General features: G+C 36.0%; 1 protein-coding gene across 6 annotated transcripts; it reads right to left on the bottom strand.

The window, feature by feature from the left end:
* Positions 1-713: 713 nt before the first annotated feature.
* LOC103705615 (zinc finger CCCH domain-containing protein 13-like) lies at positions 714-22,803 on the bottom strand. 6 transcript variants are annotated; one of them, XM_008789406.3, is made up of 12 exons: positions 22,300-22,803; positions 19,654-21,075; positions 17,619-17,626; positions 13,446-13,621; positions 10,424-10,484; positions 10,244-10,342; positions 8,397-8,491; positions 8,019-8,132; positions 5,458-5,525; positions 5,229-5,339; positions 1,713-1,956; positions 714-1,036 (listed from the first exon to the last, which is right to left on the bottom strand). In XM_008789406.3, the coding sequence occupies exons 2-12, from the start codon at positions 20,967-20,969 to the stop codon at positions 926-928; spliced, it is 2,403 nt and encodes an 800-aa protein (XP_008787628.2). In that variant the 5' UTR covers positions 20,970-21,075; positions 22,300-22,803; the 3' UTR covers positions 714-925. The 6 variants fall into 6 exon arrangements, with proteins under 6 accessions (XP_008787628.2, XP_008787629.2, XP_008787630.2 ...); XM_008789407.4 differs by having other exon boundaries at positions 19,654-21,072; positions 22,422-22,587; XM_008789408.4 differs by having other exon boundaries at positions 22,422-22,587.
* Between the last annotated feature and the right edge of the window lie 1,335 nt (positions 22,804-24,138).

The following is a 24,138-nucleotide window of genomic DNA, read 5'->3' on the forward strand; positions in this document are numbered from 1 at the left end:
GAAGCGATCCGCATACAGCGGATGAGCGAACAGAGATCGGGATCTACCGTTCGATGAGCAGTCCAAGTGTCTTTTAGTTTTTTTTTTTTATGAGCTTATCTCAAGCATTGATCTTGCTGATTATAGTTCACTGGGGCTCCGTGTCAGATACCACTGAATTGAGCTTTTGGACGCACAAGTTTTTCCCAGAGAACTTTGTCTGAAAAAATAACAAACCAAGGGGACGAGATTCAAGAACAGGTTCCCCTTTATTCCTGGTGAATGATCCACTTTTATTCAAAAAATCAAACACAAAATTGACACCAAACGGGATCAGTTTCAAGATGCACGATTCAAAGTTCACAGGAAAAAGTCCTTGAGAATAACTCTCGAAATTTTTTTCCTCGTTTTCAGGCAGCAACAAAAAATAACACAAAGGGCAAGAAAAAATAGGATATAATTATGACTATATAATCCATTTTTCAGCAAGTAAATCATCACAAATGAAACAGAGAAGCATCACATGCAAAATTTGAAAAACAATACCTAGTATTCTTATGATCAAAGACTGGATGACCGACCAATCTCGCAGAGGCAAAGATTATCTCAGGCCAATGAATTTTGAAGATTATCTCAGGCCAAAGATTGTCCTGTCCTAGTTTTTATAACAATTAACCACCATTCCAGCTGATAGTTTTGTAGCAAACATAAACATCAAGTGAAACACTTGCAAATTCATTGAACATCATCATTGAAATTAAGGAAAAACTATCATAAATATCATTTACTCATAAAATACGATAATAAAACAACCTAGAGTCACCTCATTAAACAAAGGAAGTCACGCCTTAAAGAAGGTTTAACTATCAGCATTATATACATGGATACATATATTTTGAATGAAACTATAATTAAATTTAAGGAGACTAGAGATACATATAGATCACTAGTTTGGGGAGATAAAATGGACTCGAGCAATGGCATACTCCTTCCCTGCCACCCAAATGCCAGTCTGTGACCACTGAACGTCTTCCCAATCCACATTCTCCTCCAATATCTGCATCAAAACAGCAATATAAGTAGATGAGTGGAACAGTATGCTCTTAACATGGAAATATTAAGATGCCATCTTAACCAAGGAATATCTTCCTTCGACTATCTTTCCAAAATTTACTTGAAGTCCATAACATTTCAAAAGCACCAGGCTGACAGGTTATATTACATGGATGAACAACTGAGGAATGCCACAATCAGACCTAATAGCCTATTACTCGTACTTCACCATACCAAAACCATAACTTTGAAATTTCTGACTTGACTTTCTAGTAGAGTTCCATACCAAAACCATCCAGATATTTGAACAAGCTATCAGATTTAGACTAGCAGGAAGGAGTAGCCACCACTGGAGAGCACCAAAACTTGGACAAGGAGTTGATGGTGGACAAAAATGAAAGAACTTTAACATTGAATATCTAGTTCCAATTCAAAGTGAACTTGATTCCCTGTGTTGATAAAATGATTAACTAAAATACAATAGCTGCTTAAGAGAACATAAAATTAACATATCCCCAAAAAATGCTTCCAATGTTCCCAAAACGTGACCAAAAATTACCTCCAAAGCTTAGTTGTGCCTCAGACAAAAATTAGTTATAATAATACAGCCAGTTAACCATACCCAACAAAAAATAGTTATTAGGGGTAGTTTTCTCAGTAGAGGGAAACCAGGCACCTACCTCCACATGTTCCATGGGTAATGGGATTCCAATGGACCGCATGGTTTTCTCAGGATAAATCTTCTTACAGCGAGACCACCGAAATACATCAATGATGTTCTCACGGTCTGTTGAATTCCTGTCACCATTTTGGACATAATAACTATGGATTCGAGGCTTCTTGTGCTCCGACTCTGGTGCTTGAGATGAAGTCAACATTGTTCCATTACAAACTGCTTTCTCCCCATTGAAGCATAACTCATACCTGTAAGGAAAAAAACACAAAGAAAAAAAACCAAGGACCTGGTTCAAAATAGTAAAATTCTGATACTGTTGAATCCAGTCCCAATTTTTAAATACACCAATAGACTTCTCAAACCCAGAAACACAAATAGATGGAGACAGCAGAACATAATGAGGGACCAGTATCCTAAACATTCAACAACTTTTTTATTAAAATACATTGGTGAATAGCATAGTTCCTTGACCAACAAATATGTTAACAGGAATAATGAGAACACCAGTTCTCAAAAGCCTCAAGTCCCTCTTATCCAACAACCAAAGGATGGAATGCCCAACCAATTGGGTTGCCCCTACTCCTCTACCTCCCCGCAGTTTCAGATCATCACTCCCAATCCTTGTTTTGAATCTTTTCAATCCTTCTTTTAGGAACCTCTTAAGCACAAACTTGCTCCCTGAACAATATTAGATCTTCAAAACCATGGCATACATTATCTATTGCATCAATATGTAGTTATAGTTAATCATCCAACCCAAACAGCTCTAAGAAAATGTAATATCAGTAAGTTGCATCAGGCATCCTCACCTCTAACAACTTAAGGAACACCCTCAACAAACATAAGGACTTCTTAGACAAATCTTAAACCACCAGAATTGTATTTCAAATAGAAAAAAAATAAGGTATGGTAATCCCTGTATAAATGAAATAAAGAAGAGAGAGTTGTCTGCCTGCTAGAAATTCTCCTCAAAGTGAGTTATAGGCATGAACACCCATAGTTTGCATTGTAAGTATTATAATATCAAGATGACCTTGATACGTCACCTTGTGCCTGACAACTATGCCATTGATAGCAATTGCATCTAAAACTTATAAATTGGTATCACCTTTTATAATTCAACTTGACCAGAATCCTTTATCATAATTACTGAGTGAAACTTCGTAGTGATTTCCATTAGTTAGTTCCAGCTGCTTCAAACTCCCAGTATTACAAGCAGTCACCTACATGAATGACCAAAGTTCACAATCCAATACCAGGTATCATACCAATCCGATACCAAGATGATATAGTACTATACCATATAGACACTCAGAATGTAAAAGCGTATCAACACAATACAGGTTCACTATTTTTAATTTTTACATTTATCTTTTAACTTTTGATTGCTACCATTATTTTAAGATTTTAGGATCTTAGAAATATGATTTTAAGATTGGTTTATTGTCATTTTACTTCATATTGGTCCATGAGACCATATAATTGCTTGATGCATGCAATTGTAATTAACAAAATAGACAATGCGTAGCTTTTAGCTTGATAATACATATACCAAGATAGATTTAATTTATAATATATATATACCGACATCTAGTCCCTTGTGGACTATCTAGACTGCTCATAGATGTCGGGATCTTGTTCAAGGGGCTTTGGACTTGACTCCAACCTGGGTGCTATATCCACGCTGATAATTGTCTTGAATAGCAATGCTGATATTGATACTCTGTCGGATGCTAGACTGGCCATCCTACTCAAGAAAAGATCATGGCAGCAAAATCTAACCCATAGTTTGGTTGAGACTGTGGAGGGTAGGAGCCACTCGAATATGATGTGTTAGATGAAAGATATGCATATAGACCATATACTGCTCGTGTAGAATAGGATCCAGCAGTGAGCATCCAGAGATGTCTCGAAATATCAGCATCCTTATCCTTCTTAAATCCATTTTTTGCAAGCTTGACGATCACATCATAAACCACCTCACTCATTACTACGAATTACATAAAATGAATCTACACTTTACAAAAATAAAAAATATCATATATTTTTTAGACATTAGTGACTATATTTTAATTTCACTTAACACGTGGTAATGCCGAAGGAAATATGTCCCAATTACCAATACACATTGTGATAATTTTCATTATGTTTGGTTGAATTAATATTTTTTAATTATGAAATACTTAAAAAAATGATCTTACATATTGTAATGCAAAAAATGGCTGGATTACTTTAGAAAATACTTCAAAACTAATTTGTTTCTGCTTTTTAAATATTTTGATTAGTTTTCAATAAAAAATATCATGTAATTATAAAATATATGAAAAATTAATAATAATATGGATTTTGTAAAACTCTACCAAGGGTACTACATATTTTTTTTAAATCCATGGGACCTTATTGAAATTTATTTGAATTTGGACTTGGGTTTGGGCAACCATAACCATTTCTGAATTTAAAGACATGTAACATACACACTCCTAACATGCTACCATTTTTAATTTTCAAATATTATTTTCATATTTAAAAAATATTTTTAATCTTAAAAATTGCATGTTCGATGAAAAATCATAATTTCTTCTTCAATGCAAAGATCATGCTTAGATCTACAATAAGTCAAGAAATCATACCAAAATAAAAGACTTGGTAGGATCTCTTTTTGTTTTAGCAATCTTTGCCTACTTAGTGCTGAAAAGAAAAAAAATGAAAGAATAGAGGGAAGAAGACTTACCTTTTTTCCTTCTTTCAGCCAAGCCACTGGCCTGCGAAATCCCACTACTCTTTTTTTCCCTAGCATCCAATACTTCCAAGCCTTCTGAAATTCTAAAAGAGAGGAGAATGTGGTCGAGAAGGCCCTTTCTCCCTCTTCAATTATTAGCTTGGAACCAATAGGCACCAGTTTGAAAGAGGCGAAACTGGACAGTTCCACTCAATTCGAAACGGTTCGGACCGGTTCCTGTTGAGTCATGAACCGAACCTTTTTATCAACTCGGTTCTGCAATGGTTCGTTATAGTACACCTTGAACCAAGTGGTTTGAGTCAGTGTTGAGAGACTTGCTAATGACGTTATGATAGTGTGACATAATCATCATTTACTGGATGATTTCTATTACTCTCAAGACTAACCTACATTAATTTTCTCTAATCTTATACAGTAACAGTGGAGATGCAATATAAAAAATGTCAAGTATTTGTCTAAGATATAATATTTTGAAGAATAGATGGGATACGGAGGCTCAGTAAGCATCCAAGACGCTGTAAACCAACCAGCAATTAAAGAGACTTTTTTAATCAGCACCATCTAGCTATATATATGATACTGATCAAAAAAATTTAGTTACAGAATAAAAAGTAATATACAATACAGAAGTGATTCACCTATACTGGCAGTTCAACTTAACAGTACACAGAATAGATCATTGCATGTAAATTATGAATATTTTTCAAATAGTAAAATAAATCAAATGAAAATAATCAGACAAGTTCTTAAGAGAAATAAAATTCTAGATAAAGATCATACCTACTAAAATGTGTTTCCAGATATAGAACTTCGCCCTTCTTCAGTCGCGCTGAAGTATAGAGAGGCTTCTTTAGTCCCTTATCAGCAACTACATTAATACTGTATTTCAGCCTGAAGCAATTAAGATGGAAAGAAAAGAAACCAAAAGTCATTTCATCATATAAAATGCATAAACAGGCTCCCTGCAGAATGAATTCCAGGAAAAAGTTTTTAGGTGATTAAATATTACCATGGCTCATTGCAGAGATTGTACTGAACTGTGACTTCACGGGCAAACCTTTGCTGACGCAATGCATTCTGCAGCAAAGCCATGCAATGCCTTTTCAATACTTCACCCATAAAATCTCATATGTGTCCTTTTTTTTTTTCTCCAACACTAACATCAAAAAATTTTAATAGTGCAGCAACATGAGAGATACAATAGTTTAGAAGTAAATAGCAAACCAAAAAAGTAGACATAGGCAAAAGATTCCATGCACACCAATGACTACAAATGTACATGATAACAATGATGAACAACAAAATCAAAAATTTTACATAGTCCATATCCAGATTAATATGCCTGTATCTTATCAAGGAGTTGCCTTGTGTGTTTTCTACATAATGTGCTCTAATTAGAGGCATCCATACAGTAATAATACATCAAAACATGTATCAAATAAGAGCTATTTAAAAGCATCGATCCTTTTGTAAGGACACAACGTGAACTTTGAAAAATATACGTCTAATAGAAATCTAAGCATGAATCTTCTTCAATTGAAGTGTGGTGTGTCCTTACTAGTGCAATAATAAAATAAAAATATTTTCGAAACTAAGATATAGGACCTTTGATACCAGACTTTCAGATTTAGTAACATTTGGATGTAACGAAATCTGAGGGCCTTAAGATACAATATATACCTTTAACCTTTAAAATTTGGTATTTTGACCACATCCTTAAAATCAGGATTTTTGTTTTTGTGCAGGAAAGTAAACCTTTCATTCTAACGGAAACTAGATTTGCTTATTTTTTATGAATTTAAATATAAGGTTGTTCCTTTTTATACATAAAATTTGAATTAGTAAAACATTTACTTATGCAATATTCATGCAATAAAGTTTGACTCTGGGTCTAGTGACCAAGTGAACTGACTTACCATGCTTATAAAGAAGGGTTATGGAAACTAAGCCAACTATACAGAAACAAAAATAGAGGTAGTAGGCTTTTGGTGGAGGGAGAGAGAGAGAGAGAGAGAGAAGATGAGAGGGGGGAAGGGGGGGAATGAACAAGGATTTTGCAGGCTTCATTTGTACCGTGCTGTAAGAAATTCTTCCATGCATTTTCAAATTAAGATCGCTAGTGCTTTTTTGAACCTTTAAATTGATTCGTCTTGTATTATTTTCAATATCTAAAAGCTTTGTTGGTTCCTGAAATTCAGGGTTTCTTATTACATTTTGGACTCTAATTAGCTTCAAGTACATGAAGTTGTTGCATAATTTGAAAGCATAGCTAGCTAAGAGTTTTTGGCTTACTGTTATTTGGAACTCTGGACCAACATTAGTTTAAATTTGTTTTTAAGTCTCTACCTGGAAAATCTGATTGTGAGTTTTCAAGTTGATATTTTTGAACTTGAGTGCTTTGAATTGCAAGACACAGCTGTTGTGCATAGGAATGTTTGAACTATCTATGAGGATATACAAAAACATCTAATCAAATGGTATATTTGGAACTCAAATCAATAATGAGAATATATGTAGACATATGGGCCATGTGGTATATAATTGGGCCTCTGAATTATTGGATGATTGATATAAGTGGGCCTCTGGCTAGGTGGTACATTTTGGTCTCAGTCAAATCGTCAATGAGGATGTACATGGTCCTCTGAATGACTGGCATATTTAGGAACTTATACGAATTATAGATGACACCATATGTGCACCGTCAGGATTTTTGTGGCATCATCCTTGTTATTAATCATGATATATGCAGACTTCACCTGCATTCGCAATGGAGATATATGTGGCCTTGAAAAACCGTGAAACTTTACAATAAATGTGAGCCTTTGTGAATTAACTAAGCTCTTTTTAGAAAATAAATATGAACATTTTGCAGTGTCTCATTTTATATTAGAAATCCTGATATCCTGACTTTAGCATGTTATTGCAAAATAGTTCCCTTGATCTTTTGCTTGAGCTTTCGAATATCATTTTTTGCACAGTAGGAATTTATATTATATGTTTCAATTCATTTGTTTTTAGTGACTTTAAATACTTTTGACCACACTGAAGATTACTCAGAACTATGTAGCTTATTCAACCATAATGAAACCTTTTCAGAGTGAGTACTAATTGCAGGGGTGTACATTCTGAAGGAAGTGGACTCATGACTAGGGTTGCCTGTTCAGTTTGGTGATAGTTCAGATAATACAGGCACCTCAGTATTGGTGCTTCTAACATCTTACTATGCATCTTTATAAAGTTATCGTCTTTTATCAGTAAGTAAGATTCTACGATATGTAAATGGACTGTGCCTATGACTTATGACTGTATAACACTTTTTTTACTTGTGAACTATCAATCATATTTTGAACAATACAATCATAAAAGATGGCCTACTCTTAAGTTACTTTTGCATAAATAATAATGGCCGCAACTTGGGATTCAACAAGATTTGAGTCTCAGGAAGTGAACTTTATATTAGAAACAGTAACATCATAACCCTGAAAGTCATAAAATGGCTAAAAATGTCTAACAGTACAAAGCAACATGTAAAAAAAAGGAAAGAAAACATAAGGCATCACATGATATTACCGAAGCTGCAGATCTTGTTGTCATGGTGCGTTCAACAGATACAGGAGCAAGAGTTGGTTCCACTGCCGATGTATGGGTAAGACAAGGCTCCAGATCGATTGTCCCACCACCTTTCTGTCACATAAAATTAAAATAAGCCAAAGAAAACAAGATAGATTATAGAAGAAGTTGCTATAATACTTCCAGCATTCGCAATGCATAGTACAGATCTAAAGAATAAAAATCATTAGCTGCAAAATGTTAGAAACTAATCAATCCACTTAATGAGAAAATTAGACAATAGGTTGTCTGAACAATTTACAAAAGCCAAATGGGCATTTCAAGTATCAGATATTCCAAGTGCAGTCAAAGTAAGAAATAATAGCAGATGTTTACTACCTTCACAATGCAGCATCTTTCTACATGGAAACTACAGCCAATTCCAGCCCCCCAGGCACGTGAACGGACATTATTTCTTAATGTTGAAGCATAGCCTAAACAAATTTAAGAACATAAATCCCACAAACTAACATACAAATAATATAATTTAATTTAAGAAAAACTATGTCTGCAGCAAGCAACAGTGAAACAATCAACTGTTCACCTGGAGTGGTTCCACAACTATGAATGCTATCTTCAGTGAAGAATTGAAATAAAATATCACGTTCTCTCAAAACCCATTTTCAGGAACACTATCACTTTTAAACATGAAGAAAAGGAGGCTAAAAAATTTTAAGCGAACTAAAAGCACAAAAGTGGATGCATGGTAATGAATACTGATTCATAGACATGCAAGCTTCAAGTGGCAAATGTTGTTTGCAGGGTATTTTTTGAAGAGTAGGATCTTTCGACTTAGTTACTGCTGCAGCATACATAATGCTGGAACAACCTATGACAGAGTAGTTTCCTTGAGCCACATGCTATCAACAGAAATGTTGCTTGAGCAGCACATGAATAGCTCATGCCCTTTCATAGGGCTCTATGATCAAGAGAAAGGCAGTTGATAGTGTCAGGATAAACTTCAAAAGGGAACAGAGGTAGACTAATACAGTAGTAACTAGTAATCATCATAAACAACTATGTTCACACATATTCCCTGTTCTTATGTGGGTCCCATGCCAAGGATCAGCATGTCCTATATAGCACGGGGCATGTGCGATGCATGACAAAAAAATAACAGCTTTCACCAAATGCATGCCATATACACGTCAATATCATTACTTCTGACCAAGTTTGGAAGGATGCCTTTAAGAAGCAAACACAAGCAAGAGAAATTTTGTATATTTCATTTAAGGTTCAAGAGGATGAGCGTTGGCGCCACAGTAAGGTTGCTCCATTCTAACCTGGGTGCAACGGGTTCGAAACCACATGAAGGGATAAGACTGCTATATCTAACCCTTCCTAAACCCTGCAATGGCAGAAGCTATGCCCGCTAGGCCGCCTTTTTTCATTTAAGGTTCAAGTTGTCATGGAAAGCTGGCAACCACTTTTTAAACACAAACAATCAAAGGCTGATATCAAGTAGCCAATATCAAGATGGAGGCCAGGTTGAAAACTGTTTCAGTCCCTAATGCCTGATGAAGAAACAAACAGAGCTCAAGCTAAAAATATGTGCAATAAGACTCCTTTGGAGCTAATCTTTCTATCATTTATAGACTCCAAGCTGTGATGTCCACATGATAATCGATCAGTCAGATTATCCATCAAGAGGAAGGGCAGGCAGTACCATTGCAAACTTTTACTGATCTGTGATACATACCATTAGATCAATGCAATGCTTTAGAGGGATGGATTGCCCTAGCAAGATTCATGTGTCTAAATGCATGCAAGACAATTAAGCTGAGGGAGAAATAGAATTCAAGGATCCTCGTAGATTTTAACGTTTGACATTATAGCAGTTTTGGTCAGGTCCAAGCTAAATGTTCAATTTGTTCCACTTATCATAGCTGCAAGTCCACAGTCCTCATCAGATTGTAATAGGTTTTTACAACTGATAGTTTAAGGGAAACTGCCCCTGATTACAAAACTAAAAAATATTTCATAATATGTCAAAATTTACACCAAATTTGGGCTACTTAGAATGTAACATTCAGGGACTCTTGAAGATACCAGAATTTGACAAGTATAGCAATATTGGTATGGCCACATCAACACTGATGTGTTGATGTGGTTGAAAGCATGCATATCTCCCAATATCTATAACATACAAAAGAAATAAATAAGAAATGTTGAAATTATGAACTTACCATCCTGTGGTGGCAGAATTCGAACTGTTACCCATAACTCTTGAATGGTAGGTGGGGGAGGGGATGATGTTGGGCAGCAATAACCAGTGTGCATGAGAACTAGCAAATAAGGCCCATTTAAGAACAACATAGTGAGGAGGAAAATAAGGTCACAAATAGCATGCACAGGGAAATAGATACCGGCAACTAGATCTGAATCATTCGTATACATATCTGTTCCCCATAGCTGGGCACCTTTGACCTGCAGATGACGGCCGTTAGTAACCCCCCTAACATATTTCTCGAAACATAACCTTAAAACAATCACCAGAGATGTGTTAGAAGCTAAAAACATCTGATATTTTAAGATCTATAAGCACATGCATAAAAGCAAAGGCTATGAAGTATGAACTGTACACCAAGAACTTTTCTTTTGGGATATATTTTTGATCAAGCAATGCCACTTCAATAACATTAGCATCCTCAATTCACGATTAACATCATATAAATTAGGTTTTCATGTTTCTCATTATAAAGTGTACATAAACACAGTACATATCAAGAAATACTTGTGGGTATATATAATTCTATGTTTATTCATTTATTGTTGGGTTAATAATATGCCTCCAGCTAACTGGCATAAACCAACTACTTTAGTACATCTTCTGGCATTAGGTTGGCACTGAAGGGTTTTAGCATGTTATAATGTGCAGCGGAAGCTAGGGATTTTAAAAATTTCTTAATAAAGTCCCTATGCATGAAACCCTTTTAAGCCTAGATCACCTTAATGATTACAATCAAATGATATAAAATAAATGCAGAATTAGTAGAATACCTCAAACGCTAATCCAAAGTGTACAATCTCCACGAGGCGTCCAAGTGTCCGCCCTCCAATGGTGATCCACACGAAAACTTGATCAAGACTTTAGCTCCAAAGACTTTTGATCCTTAATGCAGAATTCTTCTAAAGAACTCTAATGGCTTGCTTTCCTTCCTTTCTATTTTCCTTTAGCCTTCTAAAATCACTTCTAATCCTTTTTGTCCTAAAGAAGACCACCTTGTCTTGGCTTAGGACACACTAGAAGCAATGCTAGAAAGAAAGAAACTAATGTAAGAAAGAAAGAAGAGAGGAGTGGGGTGAATTTTGAATGATGAAACCCATGGAGTGCTAACCTATTTATAATAGGTGTAGGGATGCATCTCCAAGGGATGCATCCCATCCACACATCCTCTCATGAAAGGGCATCATCTAAAGGGCCATATCAAATAAGAGGAGGTGCAGATCAAGTGAGGAGGTGTATCAAATGATATGTCCTTTCATGTGGTGCCATATTTTGACCAAGTCAACATCACATGCTAATCACATGTCCATCACGCCTCACCTCTTGATCTTTCATGATGATGATCCAAGGGCTCCAATGCAAGGCGCCATTCACTTGACCCATTATGTCTTCATCCAATGGTGGGATTAAGATCCAATGGTCAATTATGGTAGCCATCCTCTAACCCAATCCAATTGGGTTAAACCAACTCTCCATTATGTCTTCATCCAACGGTAGATCAAGATCTAACGGTCTAGATTGAATGATTTATTAAATCTAATCCAATTAGACTCAAACCAAGCCAATTAGGTGCCAACTCTTGGCTAACCCATATTAGAATATGATCTAATCAAATTAGATCAATTAAGAATCAGATTCGAATCCAATTCGAATCAGATTCGAATCCAATTCGAATCAGGAGCTAAGGTTTGCAACACCTGCTAGGATGTTTATCTTGCAAACATGATCTAATCCAATTAGACCCTTGATAAGTTTTCTTGTGTGTGACCCATTGGGTTCCATACTTAGCCAGCAATAGGTGTGAGTGCGAGTTGACCCAACTTGATTAGAACTCTTCTAATCGATTTAAGTCCAAACTGCGCGAACCCGAACTTAACAATTAGAATCCTTTCTAATTGGTGATCGAATTAAACTCTTTAATTTGATCAAACCTATAAAACAAGATTGACGTCTAGCAACGTATCATGTCTACCTGAAAAATATGGAATTTGGTGAAAATACCAAAAATACCCTTCAGTGGCAAGTTACCATGCAATTCAATCCTTTAATCAAACTGCATCCCAAATATGTATATGAGTATGAATATATGTCAAACTCAATTTCATATTCATATTTTTCTCAATTTTTTAATGATAATTCAAATAATGAAACATTAGAAACTCTTTCTAATTTTCATTCTGCTTTGATCAAAGGCTTCCTGAATTATCATATGATTAGAATAAATAGGATGCTATCTTCTCTTACTAGAAGTGATTAATTCCTTGTTGACCTACTCATAATCTTCGTACACAATTCACCATATCCAGAAGACCTCGTACATAACTTATTGTCATGAATGAGTGTAAACCAAAATATGGGTTCATGTGCACAAGATACCATGGTGATCTCAGGTCATAGGATCAGTTGCACAACTCCCACTAAGAGAATCATCTTTTGACATGTAAGTAAGACTTCATAAGATTTCTCTTTGTAGGTCAATTCAGTGAACTCATTCCTCTAATGAGCACCCACATCTTTGTATTAGTGTCTCCACACAAATGATTGTGAGATCAATCATCCTCTGCATCGAGCATACATAAGACATGCCAGTCTTTCCGGTAATCATTGATCTCCGACTCAATGTACCAATGACTGGGAATATTTAAGATTAGGATTTTAGGATTTTAAGTCTCACTAGTATGATCTCATCATAGTCTTAAAACCATTGCCCTAATCTAAGGAGTTTATCATAAATATAATCAACAGCATATGATAAAACATAACGCCTTTATTCATATTTAAATGTCATGTACATGATTTGGACAAATCAAAAGAAAAAACCTTTCGCAATACATATTGCGATTGGCTTGTAGGGCATCTACTCTTTCAGGCACTTGTTACAAATAATACTATTCCATTTTGCAGGTATAAGTCCTACAAAAGATGGATTCTGAGTGGATAAAGTTATTAATATTTTCTTTACTATTGTACCATGGGGCTAACTTTTAAGGAATTTTCTTGGAAATATTTGCATCATCATTATTCAACCACTTACAACAGGTTGCCATAATCATTTTCATGTGCCCTATATAATTTACAAGCTAAAATAATTCTCGTCAAGTATTTGACAAAATACTGAGATGACAACAAAACAAATCTTAACCTAAGAAACTAGTACTCACTTGATGGTTAGTGGAAGTAACATATTCCGCAGGTATTCGAATTTCCAGAGTCGGACCATTTTGCAAGCTTTCATCACTTTTAGTATGTTGAGATGCTTGAAATTCTTTCCAAGATTGTAGAAGTTCTTGCATACATTCACCAGCTTTATAAACAATTGCAGATACTTCAGTTTTGCCTGCAATATAAGGGCAACCAATTACAAACAACAAAGGAAATAATAGAATGTTGTCAAAGCATAAACAAGTAATCCATGTAGTTCTTATTCTTAAAAACAGCCATTGAAACATGAAGAAGCCCCAAAACACCTTGCACTTATTCTTCAACATATGTAAACCCATCAAAATTTCCCTGATCTTTTTACTGTATTTTTTCCGATCAATAAACATAACAAAATTCAAGTGAACAAACAAAAGGTAATATAACAAAGATAACACATTGAGAAATGAAAACGCTTTGTTTTCAGTAATATATGTCAAAACTTGATATAGCAATTCAATGACAAAGAGGAACATGAAAGTATCCATTTCCCTGTTCTGAACTAATCAAAACAAAATTAACTGATCCAGGTCGAGTTGTATCTAACGTGGATCAAAACAAAAGGTCAAAGTTTAAGTTTAATGGCATTGATTTTTGTGGATCCTTCAGGTCCAACTTGATAGATTCAGGTCAAACATTTAACACTGAACCCACAAACCAGAAGCATTCCACAGAAATTGAAATCATAATATAGGCATTTGGCTTTACTTGATACTCAAGTAGATTTCATTTATCTACATTCAAGTACAATCTACCTACAAAAAATGACAGATAAATAACAATGACATCAGAGACAGTAGCATCAAAAAGCAATGCCTAAGCACCTAGATGCTTAGAGAGTGCAGACTGCCTAAGTAATAGCATACTAGGTGCTCCTATATTAACAGATATATACTCTCTCTTTACTTCCATACTTTATTTTACTATTGTTAATGAAATAAACTCCATGTAACCTAGATATGAAAATAATAGAACGAACATATATTTTCGTTTTGCTCATTCCTTCGCCCATCCCTTCCGACCCAATGCCTCCGTCATTTCTCAATGCTGCGGCAAGTGATTGCCCTCAATCAACTGTCATATACCCATCTGCTCCTGCGCCACCCACTGGAGGCTCTGGTGGAACCCAGCAATTCAACCACCAGCTGCCCTCCAACAGATGCCTGAGGTTGTCTGACTCTCCAAAGGCCTAATTTTTTTTAAGAAAAAAATCATTACTAACTCTTTTTCTTTTTTCTTCCTCTTCCCTTCTCATGTCATTTCTCTTCTTATTACCCCCCTCTCATGTTTTTCTCTATTTTTTCCTGTTTGTATCTACATTCCTCCTTGTTTCAATCTTTTTTTCGGGTATGCAAAAATGAGATTTCAAATATAATTTTTAGGAGCTTTATTTTTGATAGTTGTCAAATTTGTCATTTTCAGATTTAATGTTTAAAATTTACTTTTCGTATCACATATCTCTTTTATTTGACTTGGCCAATAAATATCATGAAATCATGCTATGGTTTTGAGTAATCTTGACTATTGTTATGTTATTATGCTATATCCGGTTGTTTATACGTATTATTTGAAAAAAGAACTGGGTTACCTGAGTTATTTCTAGACCCTTTATACACTTTTTGCCCTTTTCAAAGATAGACTACTGAAATCACTAGGCAGTCCCCGCCTAGGGGCCTCGGCAGTTAGGGTCCCAACCAATTAGGGGCCACCTAGGTGCCCTGACAATCTTGATCAATAAAAAATAGCCTATGCAATATCAAATTGACTTCACATCTTATGCATGACAGGCAAAGAGGGTAACTATGCAGCTCAATAATCAATTATTAAATGATTATATAGGTGCAGATAGGAGTCCTCCTAAATAAGCACCTCAATTCTCATACACAATGAATGAAGAGTAGTGAAGAATTCAACAATAAAGCTAGAGCTCAAAATAAATAGGCTTCTAAATAAAAAATGCTTGAAAAATGATAGAAACATTTAGACATTGTCTGTATAACAAATTCAGTATAGACATAAAATTGAGGGACTTAAAACTTAGACATACAAGAATAGAAACTGAAAGTATACAAACAACATTTTCTTTGAGAATGAGAGGGGTGAAGACATATCCCTCAAGATAGTAACAACAGATTCTGATGTGTTTATTTTGGTGGGAACCTAAATATTGAGATCAGCAGAATAAACGACCATCAGAAAACCTGCTGCCATGACTTTAAGTTCCCAGTAATACATCTGTGTTTTTTACAATGTGACATGTCATGCATTGTCGCTGACCCAAGAAGACTAATGTGTTGATCAATTGGCATGATCCACTAGTTCCTTCTAAAAGGAAAGTTCTCTGAGATGTCAGGGAGTTGAAACATATACTCTCTTAAACTGACAATTATATGTTGTTCTTTTTATCCTAATAACTAAAAAGCATGGAACTCACACTAAAGCTTTGTAATACACTTTAAGACACAACAGAGTTCATCAATGATCTTTTATCAGCAATTGCTCTTTGAGGTCATGATTCTGCCAACATCCAACCAGACGATGGAGAGATGAACTTTAAGGAACACGGGTAAGCACTTATTATAAACTCCGGTCATGTTTTGTATCATCCAACTTATGTCAGGTTAACACATCATCTAGTAAAATTGTTACCTACAGGCAAGATTTCAATCTTGTCCAACAGCCTAGGCGACTCCAGGCAATAGACTATGCATGTCACCCAGGAAGTTTTCTAGACAATAGCCTTAGTCCAAACATACCCAATAATTCATTAATTCAACTACAATAAGCTAGCATTTCAGCATACTTTATAGTACACACTGTGAACAAAACAATTAGAATGCTTGCAGGATATATTATAGTTTGCTAATAGTGAACTAAATTCAAATAAACATAAAAGAAGTCATAGTTTTCACTATGTGTTAAACACTAAACTTAAGACAACTTATTTGTTCACAATACTGCAGATTTTCTTGGGATCAAAACTGAAGTATGTCACTCCTTGTTAGCATATACCTATAATTTGCTAGATAAAATCACATTAATATTAATATACGATACATGTATGTTTATATGTTTAGACATGCTTAGGGACATATTCCTACATGTGTGTGTGCATGTTCTTATATACCACATGCATTCACATATTTTTACATTTTGTCGAACCGAGCAATTCGAGGCATACCAAACCGGACCGGTCGGGAAATAGCATGGTTCGGCCCTTCAATTTAACCCCTTTTTTAACATATAAAGTGAGCGAGCAAGCCAGCAGCCTCTGGAAGCTTCTCTCCTAGAGATCTAGGTCAATGGACGCTGATGTTGAGCCTGTCACCCTTGATCAATGTGGACGCCGTCACTCTTGATGAGTGTCGATGTCGGCACCTCTCCCTTGGTAATGCCCCTCTCTCCCTCTCCCCCTCCCTCTCCTTCTCCCTCTTACCCCTCTGCGCTCTTCCTTTTTCTCCCGATTGTCTTCTCTCTCAACCCAGTTTCTCCTCCTTCTAGAATTAGGGTTAGAATTTCTCCCTCTCCCCCCTCCTCTTCTCCCGATCTTTCGCCTCCAATACACTTTGCTGCTACCGTACCAAACCAATCGCCAGCTAGTACATGCCCAGATACCGATTCGGCGAACCTTGTTTAGACATATATATATATGTGCAATCATACATAGACATATTGACATATAGCATTTTAATGTGTATGCGTTTAAGCAAGTATATGTGATAACCTAATGAGGCTTGCCTATGCATTCAAAGGCCTACTATCACCCCAATGGTAGCCAAGGTACCCAGGCAACAAGCTATAACAACAAACAACAAACCATATGTAGGCTGATAACCTCATGATAGATCCTTGGTTAGTAGGTAGTGAATTGATGAATCCACATACTTTCATCAGCACAAATTAAAAATTATAGCCCATAGATCAATCAAGCTATTATGAAAAAGAAAGCAAAAAGGAATAATTGAAAATAATTATGCAAGTATAGATATTGCTATCAGAAGCATATCCATGAACTTAAATTATAGAAGAAAAACTTGGCTTTGCACTAGCAAGATGTTCCTCTTTGTTCCAACTTGCAATCAAGCATTTGAATCAGCAAAACCCGTTAAAAGAAGAGAGGTAATAGATTGGCTGACCTTGAGATCTGCAAAAGCAAAAAAGTGTGAGAAAAAGTAATGAGCATAAGTTAATGAGATAAAGAAGCATGTGATGAAGCTACTAAATAGCACATAGAAAATCATTTAACAAATTTAAAAGATAAGAGTAAATGTCCAATTTTCACGTGTTTTTGTTCAAAAATACACTTAAAAATAGCATAAATTCAACCCAACAGAGTTAGGAGAATTGTTAGTCAAACTGAAAGTTTAATGCAAAAAATGAAAAGAATAAATAATATAAAAAGATGACGAGATAGAAACCTGTCAAGGACATAGCAATAATGGAGATTTCAAAATGTAACCAAAGGACCATGGGCAGAATTAAGGAGCCTGGCATGAGTCATGGCAACAAGAAAGTTTCAAAAATTCTCCAAGAACCTAACCCATGTTTTTAAGAAGTTTTTGCTATTGACAAGGCCCCCATCAACTCTCTCCAAAGATTTATATCCAACCTATTTGTGAACCCCATGCATTCCACATTCTTTGAAAGTATTGTTTATCCAGTAAGAGGAAAAAAGATCCTGGGAAATTTTCGTCAGCTTTAAGTAGAGATATTAACTTATTAATTGCTCCCACCTTTAAATAACCCACAAGTAGCCATATTTCCAGCCCACCCACATGGTTTTCCTTTGTTAAACATTTTCTTTTCTCTGTTTTTCCCACCAAGACCACTCTTTTTCCCCACACACACCAACAATCTCAAAACTCACTTGTTCTTCTCTTTTACTCGCAGATTGGCTGTTGAGTCCAAATCACAACTGTTCGTATTGAGAAAAAGAATAGGACAAATGGCACTGACTTGGTTTTAACTATTTCTCTAACAGACCTACTTTAAACTAGCTTCTTTTTCGATAACCCACTAAGCCAGACCTTGGCCAACATATTTCTTTCTACAGTAGTTCAAACCGTCTTTTTGCCAGCATTACTTATTGCATTCCTCTTTTTATATATCATACATTCTCATCTGCAGTTATTCTGTTGCTCTGTTTATCACCTTAAGGAGGGAGACTTAAGGTTATTTTCTCTGCAGCCTGAGCGTTTTTCTTTTCCTTAAGCATACTTTCTACAATTGCTATTTTAAATAGAAACCAACTTAAGGGAAGCAAATGAAGCTACAATCAAGGTTGTCTAAAGACTATATTAGGAACTGCACATGTCTATGAAAAGTTCTCACAGGTATACAGATCAGGATTTTTTCCCCACAAAATAATGTAGACACATGGATCACTGCAGTGTTTGAAGTAAAAGCTAACAAATCGTAGGCAGCTAACTGGTGGCGAATGGGCTGCCTAGCACTTAGGAGCCGTGAAGGTGCCTAGGGAGATGCACAAAGGTCAAAGCTGCGCAAGCATAGTAAATTCAATTTATATAATGAGAAATCTGGAAAAATTAGAATCCAAAATAATAATAATAATATATGAAATAAACAATGAACAGTGCCAGCATAACAGCAATAACACTAATTCACAGACTATATCTCCTCTTTAATGTTCAAACACAATGCAAACAATAAGGCAGGCACGAAGGCATTTGAAAAATATTAAGTACAACCAAGCAGCAAAAATGGCGTTTCAGTGCACAAGGCTCCTTTGCTGCTGTGGGGTCTAGGGAGGGTTAAATGTATACAGCCTTATCCCTACGTGCAAAAAAGTTGTTTCCATGTTTTGAACCCATGACACTTAGGTCCCAATGAAACAATCTTACCATTGGGCCAAGGCTCGCCCTCAAGTACAACCAAGCAGCACTTAAGTGAAAAACTCCTATAGTGGCAGTTACCATAAGAATCAAGAGAACTAACTAGGAACAGGTCCAATGCCATATTCTGCATCTTCCTCACAGGGAGGTGGACCAAATGCAGATGATCTAACTAAACTTTGGTGCTTATCACCAACTTCAAAACCTCACAGAAACTGAGCAATAAAATTTCAATTAAATGTCTCTCTCAACCATGGCATGTCAGCATATGGTATAATAAGAAAACAACATGTATGCTTATATTCAATTTACATCATACCCCTCGTCCCATGCTCTAGACCGAAACCGAGGTGCTTGAGGAGTCCCCATTGACCGCAACATCTTCCTACGTTGCTGAACACCACCAAAAACGTCCTTATCCTTTTCTGTAGCTCCCTCTCCTTCTGCACAACCATCATCTGATTCCTTGTCATAACACCTGTCACGTCCATGTCCGTCACCTGCACCTGCATCCCTTTCCCTTTTCCTTTCTTTAAAATCCCTATCATAAGATTTCCAACTGTCAACTTTAACCCTCTTAGATTCAATTGTTGTATTTTCCTGCTCAGAAACTTTGATAGATCCATCCACAAACTCCTTCTCATAGTGTAAACCCTCCTTTTCATTTGCATTTGATGATTCTCTCTTCATAATATCCTTCTCCCTGTCATTCCATTCCATGTCTTTTTGAGTGCCCTTTCTCTCCCTCTCCCGCTTCTCCACATCTCTCTCTTCTCTCAGCACTTCTTTGCATTCAGTACTAGCAGCACCTTGTTGCAAACAGTTTCGACGATCATTTCTATCCTTCTCCCTTTCTCCATAATCTCTATGCTTGTCATCCTTCCTTTTCCTATCCTTATCTCTGAATTTTTCTTCACCTTTCAGATCAACCTTGTTTTCTCCAACAGCCTCATGCGTTTCCATGGAATCCCACTCTTCACCTGCTGTAATATCTTTTGCAGCTTCATCTGTGCTTTGTAATCCAGGCCTTGCAGCATGCCATGAGTCCAAACCATCATTACGGGACTCAAAATATCTTTTACCCCTTTGGTGCTCTTTACTATCTTTCCAATTTAGGTGAGAACTTATTGAAACATAATTGTCTTTATTAAATTTGGTGTCACCCTTATACTCAACATGAAACCCCCTATCAGATTTAAGTTCCTTTTCATCCCCCCTAGTATCCATCGTTGAATGATTCTCAGCCTTTCTATCTTGAGGATCCATCCTAGTATCGGCGTACAAGTCCCTAACCTGTGGCTTTGTTTCCCGGTTTTCAGTCTTAACTTCTCTAGCATCCTTTGAATTTTTGAATTCTAACTTGTTGTCGGATGTAACTGGATGGTCTAAGGAGCTGTTAGAAGCTGAAGCCATCCAATGCAGCTGAGATGATCTCTTATCAATATCACGGGGTTCAACACGTGGGACTTTTGCAAATCGTCCATCCTGCCCGTATTCAATGGGTAGGCAAAAATCATTACCAACTGGTTGAATTAGCCTTCCAGCACTCAAATATATGCCGGTCTCTTCAAGTGGCCGTTTTAAAGGAGTAGAATGGCCTCCCTCCTCATGTAACTTCTTCGGAGCAATACTCATAATGTTTTGAATGTTACAAATCAGCTATTTCTTTGCTGAACAAAAAGAGAAGGCAATTGACTGAAAGATCTGATAGCTTCAATTAACATCTCTCAAGCATCTCCTGCTGACAAAAAAAAAATCAAGGATTTGGTCTATCAGTAACATAAAAATAAATAGAACGACTTATCATTCTGGGTTGATTTTAATGCAACAACTCCATCAATTATTTCCACACAAGGTACAATTCACTAAGAAATAGCACATATTGCTTAAATAGTCAAAAACAGATATATCAAAATTGAAGAAATGATGCAAACAAAATAAAAATATATGAATATAGCAGTGGTAACCAACGACCATACCCATGTATTCTCAGCTCTTAAAGTGGATTATATGCGACATTTTAAGATGTAAGCTCCACAGATTATCCTGATAAATCTAAAAATCTAAGAAAAAACAAGAGAAAACCGCAAAGAATATGAACATTGTGTCTTTACTAAGTTATAAATTTCCGATCGCATATCGCAATGCTAGATATGCAAACAGTAGGTAGCATATAATAACATCTAACAGTACTTGGATTTGACGAAATATCAGTATTTGAGTCCAAGGATAAAATCGCTATACCCACCACCCAATTTGTTCAGCACATACGTATAAAGACATGAAAATTAAATGAGTAGAGAAATTGGTGACCATATATGTTCTGAACAGTAAGATACAAAAAAAAAATTTACCCATATCCATATGAGTTCTAACAGATGCACATACAAGCTAGACATAAGTTATATCCATATTTTCTGTACATGGATAAAGATATACTAATGAATGCATATAATCAATAGAAACCACGTGATAGCCAATTGAGATTTTAAAGCCTAATAAATATGATAATATAGTGAGTGCACTTCATCCTCCTATCTCAAATCAATTTGAGGACATAGAATTATCAGATAAATGAATAGACTTTTCATCTGGATCACAAATGTAATTCTGAAAGACTTTGATTTCAGGAAGCATTATATGTTCAGATTCAGTTTAATGATGAAGAATTTTGAAATCCAATTTACTAATCAAAGCCAAAATCAAAGTGCCCTAACTCAAAGAAGATAGCTGGTCACTTATTAGTCCAATTCAAGCGCCGGGAAACAACAAAGGACGGGTGACAGAATAACAGACTCTCAATGTGGATTCAAAAAATTCATCTACCCATTAAAAGATATTACTATCTTTCATATGAAAAAGTTTTTTTAATCATTGGTAAAAGGGCAAAAAAGTGTTTTCCCCTCATCATAGAAACATCTTGATTCATTCCGGAGTCAAAAACGAAGAGGAAACACAAACATACCCACAGTTCTGATCTCTGTTCTCCGATTTCCCTTCTCTCTTTCCAACAGCCAACAAAGCTCCAAAGATCGCAGAGGAGATGGAAAAGTTACTTCACTCCTGAGAAGAAGAAGAAGAGATTACCTCAGCTAGGGCTGTGGATGAGCGACGAGTTCCGAAGGGAAAAGGCAGCTCAGCGCCGGAGTGGTTTTGGAGGAGACAATGGCAGCACCGGAAAGGGAGGGGAGAGCGAAAGCTAGGGCAGACGGAGAAGGAGGTGGGGAAAAAAAGATAGGAGGGGAAAATCAGGTCTTCAAGACTTCAACGGGACGGTAATGTAGGCGGTGGGCACGTGTCCATGCACGTGATAGATGAAAGGACGGTCGTGAGTCGGAAGCGCACCTAAAAATTCAAAAAAAAAAAGTAAAAATTGAAACGTCTTCGATTTGGGAAAATCGTGGGACGCCTAAAAGCTGCCCGAAACGGCTGTGCTGCAAAATACTTTTTCGGGCGCTCCTAATACAACCATTACCCCGTGTCTCTGCGAGGTCTAGTGTTTTCCATGTCTAATGCGACAATAATATGGGCTCATTTGGTTTGTAGAAAAAAAAAAAGAAAAGTGTGATCAACAAAAAAGTAATGAGATGCCTCTTGTTTGGTTCGAATTTTTAAAGAAGAGAGACGAAAAAATTGTATTCTCATGGAAATATAATTCCTACATTTTATGGAAAAGTCTTTCCTATAAGAAACATTTATTACTTTCCCATGAGGCGGAAATCACTCTATTTTTATTTTTTTCCCAAAAAAAGCTCTCCAGCATTAAAAAAGCATTAAAGAGGCATTAAAGATCTAATTTTTATTAAAGGCATAATAGGAATTATACATAACTTTCCTAAGAAAGTGGATGGCCAACCAAACATAAACACTTTGCAGATTTGTCACTTTCCCATTGTCAACCAAATATGCCAAAAGTACTTTACTAGGCATTCTCTTCCTAAAAATTTGTTTCCCAGGAATCATATTCCTAGAAGGAAAAATACTTCCCGCGAACCAAACGAACCCTATAAGTCTGGACAAATAACGACTAAACATTGTTTTTTTCTTAAAATGACTAAGAATTGTAAATCATGAGCAAACATAAATTTAATTATGATTAAAATTAAGATCTTTCAATGTTTTTTTTTAATTTTAATAATTAGGCAAAACTCGCCCTTCTCTCACTCCAACCAATCAAGCCGAATCCAACAAAAAATTTTTCAAACATCCCCTCAACAAAAATTTTTTGCACTACCACTCACCTACTTAGCTACTGCCATTGCCATTAACTTTTTAAATATGATTGCAGGCTACCTCATTCTCTAAGCCATTAAGGGCTCGTTTGGTTCGCGGAAAAAGAAGGGAGGAAAATGTGGTCAACGGAAAAGTAATGAGATGCCTCTTGTTTGGTTGGAGTTTTCAAAGAAGAGAGACGGGAAAGTTATATTCCTATGGGAATATGATTTCCACATTTTATGGGAAAGTCTTTCCCAAGAGAAACATGGGAAAGTTACTTTTCCATGAGGCAGAAATCACTCTATGTTTACTTTTTTTCCAAAAGAAGCATTAAAGAGGCATTAAAGATCTAATTTTTATTAAGGGCATAATAGGAATTATACATAACTTTTCCAGGAAAGTGGATGGCCAACCAAACATAAGCACTTTGGAAATTTGTAACTTTCTCATGGTTAATCAAACATGCCAAAAGTACTTTCCTAGCCATCCTCTTCCTGAGAATTTGTTTTCCAGAAATCATATTCTTAGGAGGGAAAATGCTTCCCGCGAACCAAACGAGCCCTAAAAGGAAGATTGTATGGACTAAAAT

This window comes from Phoenix dactylifera, chromosome 4 (assembly GCF_009389715.1).
Source record: "Phoenix dactylifera cultivar Barhee BC4 chromosome 4, palm_55x_up_171113_PBpolish2nd_filt_p, whole genome shotgun sequence".
Classification (NCBI taxonomy): Eukaryota; Viridiplantae; Streptophyta; class Magnoliopsida; order Arecales; family Arecaceae; genus Phoenix; species Phoenix dactylifera.

What these genes read in the sequence shown, in the direction of transcription:
- LOC103705615 (XM_008789406.3), bottom strand. Translation starts at nt 20,969, where the DNA reads ATGAGTATTGCTCCGAAGAAGTTACATGAGGAGGGAGGCCATTCTACT. An exon ending in TGATTCAGATCTAGTTGCCG is followed by an intron (nt 10,343 to 10,423) that starts GTATCTATTTCC and finishes CTTATTTGCTAG; the next exon opens with TTCTCATGCACACTGGTTAT. An exon ending in CTGGAAACACATTTTAGTAG is followed by an intron (nt 1,957 to 5,228) that starts GTATGATCTTTA and finishes TTTTCCTTACAG; the next exon opens with GTATGAGTTATGCTTCAATG.